Here is a 9,234-nt window from a genome sequence, read left to right as displayed (position 1 = left end):
TCTAGTCCGGCATCTCCTGGTGTAGGTGTCCTGAAGCGGGGGGAGAGCAATCCTGCAGCAGCGTTCTGCTACCAAAGTGCTATATAAGCACAAGTCCAGTTAGACCTTTTGTCTTGTGCATGAATGTGATCCTCTTAGAATTTAAAAGATCAGCAATTTTGTGTCAGTGGCTAACCTCTTGATGAGATGACTTTGTGACATAAAGTTAAAGAATGTGGAAATGGAAACAAAACCACTACCCTTTGCTAAAGAGATGTACATCAGGCTGATCAGAGGCAAGCAGTTTACTGTAGCTACTGCAAGCTCTTCAAGCCACAAACTGTCATGCAAATCAAAATGCTTCCTCTGAATGTTGACCCTTAATTTATGCTAAGTAATACTTCTCTTTTCCCCCCAGTTGCTGCATTTACAGTCTCTGTCCACATGACGGCAGACATCTTCCGCTCCAGTTAAAGAGCTTTTCTCAAAATGAAACCAGTTCAACTACTACCTATTTACTGTAAATGTTAGAAAAGGGAATTATCCTTTTATGCTGCTTATTCTGTGGTGTTGTCAACACCAGATAGCCGACCACACAGTGGGGACATAGCCATGCTTTTCCTGAAAAAAAAAGAAAAGCAAATTGACTCAGTTCGTCTTATTTTGTCTTATATAGCACATCTTGGCCTCTTTTGGCTGCATTCAAATACAGGCAAATGGAGGTTTTGGGACACAAATTGGTTTCGTTTTACATGTTGGCCTTGTATTTGAATTGCAGGTGCTCTCCTGTGTCTGTTTGTTTAGGGAAATCACTGCAGCACTCACCCACCTGTTCACTCCTCTTTAAGCGTTCAACAGACTTCAACTGACAAAATCCAGGTGAGTGTTAATATTTGCTGGGAACAAGTGTGTGCTGTGGATTTCATGTCATTGAGTGGAGAAAACTCCATTGAAACATTTTCTGGAGATAACTCTTTGTAGAGATGGTTTGGAACTTTCTCTCGAGGCAGTCTTGTGACTTTTGGCTACTGGATTTTGCTTGGTGTGGCCATCTCACTGAAGAAAACAGTGGTATGAAAGGAGCAGGCTGAGAGGGGATGCACTTGTAGTCACAAGGCAGGACAATAGGGAGCTGTGTGAGGGACTGCTGGAGTTGCCTGGGGCACAGTGACTCTCTGCTGTTACTTTGATCTTCCTGCTGTCAGGAAACCATGCCTATTTATTGAATTACATCTAGATGAAGGCATGTTTCGACTTGTCTGCTGTAAATACATATTTTAGTTCTAAATAGTTCATCTTTAATGGCATGCATTTCCCTGAATGGTACATTTCAAAATAAATGTATGACACATGCTCAGTGGAGTTTAAGCCCTCAGCCATATTTTGGCTTGTGTCCCCCCCCCCCCTCCCCTTTTTTGTTCTCCCTCTAACCCCTGAAAGGACAGCATTGTGACTTCTTCTCTTCCTGAATGCTTAAGTGGCAACAAAACCACTCCGACAGCATTCTTAAGAAAAGAGGAACTTTTTTTCTTTCTTTTGTCCTGTCACCATGGCGCAGTGTTCAGCAAACAGTTATTTTTAAAGTTTTCTGAACTGTTTGAGCAAGAAGATATTGATCAATATAAGAGGTCAAGAAGTCCTGAAATCAGTTTTGAACTTTTGAGTTGGAGCTTATTCAATGGAGGTAAGTTTTTTTGGGTTTGTTTTTTTTTTGCTTTCCTGTTACTTATGTCAACATTGCTCAAAATAGTTCTATGGTAATCATCTACTATTGTATACTTTTTGCTGTAAAAAGCACTAGCCAGATGTGAATAAAAGAAAGGGAAACCCTCCCCAACTTTTTAGCATGCTTTGGCTTCAAAGCTCACAGTGAAATCTACTGTGAAAATGTGCATACAAACATATTAGATGTTTGCGTTTCCTCTTCAGGCACATGGTGATGTCTACTGGAATTCTTCATCTCAAGGTCAAGAGGTCACCAACAGCTGTGCTTACACCCTCTGACTGTGACTGGGCCATGAAGGATTGCGAAATCGTTGAGAAAGGTAAGATAGCTCGCTCACGATGAGGAAGTCTGTATGAGTGCTGTGTATGGTGAGCTTAGTCTGCAAAAACTATAACAAGTCCCTCACTAAAAATGCTGATACATCCCATGATCCATAAATAATAAATAGGGCCAAGGATTGTTCAAATTAAAAAGTGTGCATTGAATTAATAATTGGACCTATAAGTATGCTAGGAGTAAAAGCTTATGACGTGCAAATAAAGACATAACGAGATGAGCCTCTTTTATGTCTGTCTTGATTTTGAACTAAAAGTCCAAAGTGCAAAAAGGATTTTTGCATGCTTATATATTTCACAATGCCTGCTTTAGTGGACACTACTCTTTTATTTTCATGGCTGAGTACTTTTGAAAATTTCAGCTTTCAACTTTAAACACATTTCCATGAGGTCCTTTGGTTAAAAAGAACACCAAACATCCGGCTTGTTTTCAGCGCTCAGTTCTAAAGTCTGCATCTTTGATGACATTTTTTTCCCCACTTTTTGCTCTTAGGGACAACCATTTGGGAACTTTCCAGTTTCTTTCAGCTCTTTGTTATCTGAAGCTTTAACCCTTTAGATAACAAAAGTCAGATTGTACTTTTCAGATTGATCAACTGATATATCAAAAGGTGATTTTAGTTTTACTACTTCAAAACAAAACGCTGCCTGGCCCACCCTAACTGTAACTTCCAGTCATACCAGAGCATCCTTTCCACTGGCTACTTAATCAGTGATTGGCCCAAAGAAAACCTGCCATCACCAGTCTTCATTTTATAGCCACAATCAGGTTTTAGATGAACATTTAATCCCAGCCAGATGATGACTTTTTTGGGAAAATCTACACTCACTATCATATTATTCATCACAAAAAATGCACAACAATAATCATTTAGCCAATGTTAATTTGCTTGAAAATGACTATGGTGAGCATGTACTTCAAGAAGAGTGAGGACAAAAAACTGCCAAGAAATTGTTTGGCGGATTCTCTGGAAAGACAAAAGTAGAAAAGGAGACGTGGTGGTGGAATGAGGACTTACAGGAAAGTATTCAAAAGAAGAGGTTAGTAAAGAGAGCTGGCAAAGGCAAAAGGCTTATAGTGAGGTCAGACACTTGTTTGGCTGAGCAGAGAGACTGTGGTGGGACACAAGCACACCTGTACAGCAGGTTGGTCTTATTAAAAACAGAATAGAAATATACTAACAAGTGAAGAGAGTGTGTTGAAAAGATTGAGGCTGATGAATGCAGAAATTTTTTAATTTTGGATGATAGGACTGAAATGTGTGTATTCCTATCCCGAACAAATACAATCAACCTTCAGTTAATACTGATATTCCCTGGTAAATATTCCACATGAATGAATGGCTACATTTCCAGGTATGATCAAATACAACCCATCACCCTATGAGACCTTGGAGAGGCTCTAGTTTTTCTGTTACCCTCACTTGTAAGCAGCTAAAAAAACAGATGGAAGGGTAGATTCAGAAGTCTGTTGAAACTTTATTTATTTGGATATTTTTTTCATTTCTGTGTGACATATTTGCTAACACTGCTACAATTACAAATGTATGTCCATACTGTAACTGCTGCACTGCGTAGGTTCAGGTGTTGCAGCGACCTTCTGGGTGTCTAGCAGCTGACCCTAGATCAGACTGAGGTTAGTGACATTTTACACCTCAGTGCCTGCCTATCGTGCATTAATCCTCTGATAGCACCTGTAACCTTGTGTGTAAATCTGTGAAGGGGAAGACTGACCCACACTTTCCTACAGCACCCATGAAGTCAATATACTGGAGGACAAAAGTTTTTTGTCCTTTGCATTAACTAATTCAAGAAATACTTGATAATACTTAGGCATAGATTTAACTGTGTAAAGACAGCAAAGAAAAAGAACAAGACTTCTAATACGCTTTATCCATACAGCTGATTTGCATACATTTTATACAGCTGTGCTAAATTGAAAGAGTAAAAGGAGACTATGGGATATGTGTTGTGGTGTGCACTTATCATAAAACAACCCTTGGATAAAGTGTGACAGTCTTTATGGCCGCTGTGCTGTGCTGCTGTGCTGTGCCTCTGGTTGTTATCACCCTGCTTATTATGGATGCACAAACAACGTACACACACACACACACACACACACACACACACACACACACACACACACACACACACACACACACACACACACACACACTGCCCCCTGTGCTCAGTCCAATTGACACACTCAGTTTAGTTTTGTGAGAAACTGTGTGTTTGCATGTGCATCTGTCCGTGTGTGTGTGCATGTGTGCATGTGTGCAGTAGACTGAGTTATGAGCATGAAAGAAGCAAATGGTATTTGACCATGTGCATTGTGTTTTATGAGATGAGCAGGCTTTAATGACTTTGTCACCAGTAAATGGACACTGATTTGTAGCACAGCTGTCGCTCCACACTCTGATCAACTCTGGAACCTTCTAGAGACACACTTATGCAGAATTAGTAAATATGCACCACATCCCCAGCATTAAAGACCTGTGTTTAAACCATATATGCTCACAGAATTGTTCACCCAGAGTGGGATTCTGGCACAGACTCATTAATGGGTGTTAATGGTACAGAGAGTAACTGCAATCTAAAGTGTAATTGAACAAAAATTACAGCTGTACAGATGCAGGCAACAGTCATGCATTAGATTTCATATTCAATCAATGCTACTATTCCTCAGAGATACCGCTGATCTATAACCTGCTATCAGTAACATGGCTTTGATCCCATTTTTGTAGATACTGTGCAGATGGAGTTATGTTATTTATTAACACAGAGCAGATGTAGCAAGAGGCTCTTTTTGGAGCAGTGAGATGCTGTTCAACCCCCCCACCCCATAAAACAACCTCTATGTTTCCCACCACCCTGCTTACATGTCCTCCAAGGGTGTTTGTTCTGTAGTTCCACTTGCACTGCTTGTGTTGGGGAAGGGTTTAAAAATGGAAAACCAATTTGGAGATGGGTGATCAACATCACAACATGAATCACTGTAAGCCTGGTCATTTCATCCTTGCCTAGTTCAATAATCGTGGCGCAGGTGTAGTTTCAAAAGGTAGAGCTGACAGTTTTGCCTTTTATCTAAACATTTAAAATAACATATATGTGTTTGCAAATTGTTATGTTAAAGTTGAAACAACTTTTTTGCATATAATCTTATAGTTTAAGAAAACAGATACATGGAAAAATGTAATGTTGATATGTATTATTAAAAAGAAAATACAATAGTGTTTTCCAAATAAGAATTGGCAAATCATTTTTTAAAGGCTGTTTTCTCAAATCAGTTTCTTCCATAGACTGTATATAAATGATGGATGTTAACACTGTGAGGTCACTCCGGTTTGTAATGTCTTGTCTATGACTTTACTTGAGTTAGAAATACTCTAGATGATTTTTTTTCTTACATAAATGGAAGCCTGTACTTTGCCCTATAACTTCAGTTCCTCTTGTCAAGTAGATTAACATTCCTCCCCAGGAATTTGATGTCCTCAAGTCATCACTGTAGCATTTTAATGTCATCAGAATGACAAAGCTTTATAAAGTGGGTTTCACACAGAAAGTGATTAGTAGTAATACAGGAACCTAAGACCGCAGATTGTCAATGTTGTTCAGGGACTTGAAGCTGAGATTGGCCAAATACTCTTTAATAAAGATGTCACTCTCAGGAAATAATAACTTTGATGGCTGCTTCTTCAAATCCATGAGAGATGCTAGCTGGATTAAATCAGCCCGAATGTTTGCGTTTTTTTAGTCACAGACTAGGGAAAGTAGGAAATGCTCAGTGTAAGATGCTTAATTAATTTTGGACTCTCAATAGCAGAAGAAGAGACTTGGGTATAAAAATGTGAATTCAGTCATTTTTTAGTTTTAAACATGTTTTTGAGAGATTTCTACATTTTCTGCCATTCCCTTGTTTTATGGCAGGTGTTCTAATAAATTTGTTAAGCAAAAATTTGTTACTCTAAGGTAACATAGCCTGACACTGTAAAACACGGTAAAACTGTCAATCACAGGAAGCATTCACAGGAAGAAGAGGACCCAAAAGCAGGCCACAGGGAAAAGCTCAAAATACAATTCTTTAAACCAAAACAAGATTATGCATGAACACAGAATTAGAAACAAAACAAACAAATACCCAACAAGTTAAACATGATTAATGCGTACTGTTCTCCTCCTCTCCTCCTCTGGCTCCGTTTTGTCCCCAGTATACCTTTTTTGCTTTCTTCTGACCATTGCTCATGCTAGGGCCTTTTCTCTAGGACCTAGGTCAGATTGACTGCTTTTCTTATCAGATATTTATCTACTCTGGTCTCACAGCATGACTATTATGTAATTTCGTCTTCATCTTCTTCTGTTTTACTGGCAGTTGGCAATCAATTTAATTAGAGCAGGTAGTTGTACTGCCCTCCGTAGAAGAGAATGTAATTGTTCTGCCTGTTACTAATCAGCTGGAAGCAGATAATCTTCCACACCTATGTGAGGCGAATCAGTGGTTGGGAAACACTGAATTAGACTACGTATATGATTTTTTTTCTTCATGATTTAAACCAACACCTCTCTAAAAGTCAAAGACGGTAAAATAAGGGACAGTTGTGATATCATGTCCACCTCAAATGCTTTTCTTATTGTTAGCGCACACATTTCAAGCAGCTCCTCACACAAGAATTGCACAGAATGGTCAAATGCTGCTGTGCAGGTCCATCTTCTTTATACTTAATAAACCTGCCCCTGAGTAAGTTTGACTTTTGAGAACTGACAGATCTGGGATCTCATCAAGATTTCACTGAGAATGTCCTGAACGTATGGAGAACAGGACCTAGGACTTTTTTCAAACAGTGGCCTTGCTCCAGGTAAGGTCACTGTTTTGAATACAGTTAGTTTCAAACAACACTTCACAATTTGTTTGAGTGACCCTTTATTTTTCTTGACATTCAATTGCATTGTTTGACGTAAATATTTGTTCGTGTTTTGTTTTGGACTTGTTTTAAATTCTTGGTATGGTTTTGCCATACACACACTGTTAGCTTCAGCCTTCACCAGCAGATGTCACTGTTGCAGAGTGTTTACAGAGTCCCACAGGTTTGGTGTTTTTAAATGATTTGCTTTACGGTTGTCAGCACTGTCTTCTTCACTTCACTGCATCACCTTACAGACATTCAAACGGTTGCATTGATCTATCAATCTGTCCTGTTTACTCTGCAGACTCAAAGCTCACTGTCAGCGTAACAGGTGTGCCCTTTTGATTTCAGGGAAATGTCAGATGATGATGTGTATGAGGAGTGCGTTTGTGTGAGGCCTGTGCGTTATCAAGTTTGAAATGATTTCTCGTGTTCTGCTCTCTTACCATCATGCACTCTGTGTCTTTTACACTCTCGTCTGTTTCTCTGTGTTCATTTAGCAGTGAGCCGCAGCAGCAGCAATTCCACTCATGTATGCTGCACCTTGTTGACTTTAGCCTCATTAAGAGACCAAATGAATATGACGAGTTGTGACATTAGGCTACAGCTGGAACAAATGCGCCAGCCGCTCATTCTCTGGCCTGGCCAATTTTTTTCTTCACTTTGTTTCTCCCTCCCTCGCACACACATACACACACAACCACACACACACACACACACATACATGTGCTCGTTTAGTTTTCGGGAAAGGGCTCGGTGGGGTTGATGGGTTTGCAACAATATTGGAAATGTAGATGGGCCTGTGTTTTGAATTGGATTGCATGCTTTGATGCAGAGACAGATTGTAAACTGTGATTTTATTAAATCCTTCATTAGGATTCATCAGTGAGATTGGATCAGAAAAAGGTCACTGTGCAGATGCCCCCCCCCCGCCCCCCCAAACCTCTCTCTTTCCTCTTTTCTCCATCCCCCTTTAAACATACCCTCCTCCTCCATCCTTACCCCCCTCCACCCTTTCTTTCTCTGTCTGTCTCTGCTTCCACTCAGCGAAGCATAAGGGGGACTTGCTCCATCATCTCCCCCTCATGCACTCTGGCTCACTCTCTCTTCTCTCGCTAGCCCTTGCCCAAAACAAATTTGTGATGAAAATGGGAAAAAATTATCATCATGGGCCTGCTAGAAAAACACAAGGTGAAAGTGACATTATCCCCCCCAACCCAGCCCACCCTGGACCCCCCCCCCCTCCTCACCGCCATCTAGGCTGGCGCCAGTGGGACGCCTGTGCCACAAATCATTTGTATACTCTCATTTCTGCGAGCGGGCCGCAATGTTGCTTACTGCTTAGCGAGCAGATGACTTTCAGAAAGAAGAGTGAATTGGGAGGGAAGGATGAAGAGACGGGGCAATGAGTAAAGAAGAAGAGAGGGAAGGAGGTGTGTGTGTGTGTGTGTGTGTGTGTGTGTGTGTGTGTGTGTGTGTAGGGGGAGGTGTGGCGATTTCCATGTGAGGACGTCTGTGGGAGTTGGATCTGAAATTGCGAGGGAAATTGCGCGCGCCATATGTCAAGTTGTGCAAAGGAGGGTTCTCATTGTGCACCTATATTGTGTGTCTGTGTGCTTATGAATATGTGTGTGTTTTCTGTTTCAAAATGAAGCATCTGGGCTGTTTATTGAATCACCTTCACCATTGTCTGCATTCCCTGCTATTATCGCCAAAAGAGCTGCAGCCACCCCCCCACCCGTCTACTTCCCACTGTAACAACTCGGAAATGGGAAATGTGGTGCACATATTGTCTGTAGCTAGTGTTTGGTCATCTTTGTCTCTCTCTTTCTCTGACACACACACACACCCTTCCCCCACCCCTGCCCAGTGTGATACATCATGATTCTTCTGGTACACTGAATACATTCTCTATGGAGTCTGAGCCCTCAAGTCCATGCAGGCGAACATGTGACATTATATTCCTGATTTTAAAAAAAAGGTGTTATTTCACTTCCGGCACAGACACACACACTTGTTTTCATATGTTAGTGAGGACATTTAATTGAAATGATGCTTTTCTTTGCTGCTTACCCTAACTATCAAAAATGATTGCCTAAACGTAACCATAATCTAATTGTAACCTTGACACAAAAAACATAATTTCGAATCTCAAAAATGCTTTCAAACTTGTAGGGATGGGCATTTTGTTCCCATAAGGGACTGTTGGTTCCAACAAGTATAGTAGCATTCCAATTTTTGGTCCTCACAAAGATATCTAAACATGGTATACACACACACACACACACAC

The 9,234-nt window shown here is 40.6% G+C and overlaps 1 protein-coding gene across 5 annotated transcripts in view; it reads left to right on the top strand.

Annotated features, from left to right (window-relative positions):
- Positions 1-1,537: 1,537 nt before the first annotated feature.
- myt1b (myelin transcription factor 1b) overlaps positions 1,538-9,234 on the top strand; it is a 154,517-nt gene continuing 146,820 nt past the window's right edge. For all 5 annotated transcript variants that reach the window (XM_013915274.1, XM_005750595.1, XM_013915275.1 and 2 more), the window contains exons 1-2: positions 1,538-1,663; positions 1,909-2,024. In XM_013915274.1, the coding sequence (XP_013770728.1) occupies positions 1,913-2,024 (112 nt within the window). In that variant the 5' untranslated portion in view covers positions 1,538-1,663; positions 1,909-1,912. The remainder of the gene's footprint in view (positions 1,664-1,908; positions 2,025-9,234) is intronic.

This window comes from Pundamilia nyererei, unplaced genomic scaffold (assembly GCF_000239375.1).
Source record: "Pundamilia nyererei isolate P.nyererei 1_Seehausen unplaced genomic scaffold, PunNye1.0 scaffold00279, whole genome shotgun sequence".
Classification (NCBI taxonomy): domain Eukaryota; kingdom Metazoa; phylum Chordata; class Actinopteri; order Cichliformes; family Cichlidae; genus Pundamilia; species Pundamilia nyererei.
Note: the sequence above shows the minus strand (reverse complement) of the source record. Positions and strands in the feature narration are given on the sequence as shown.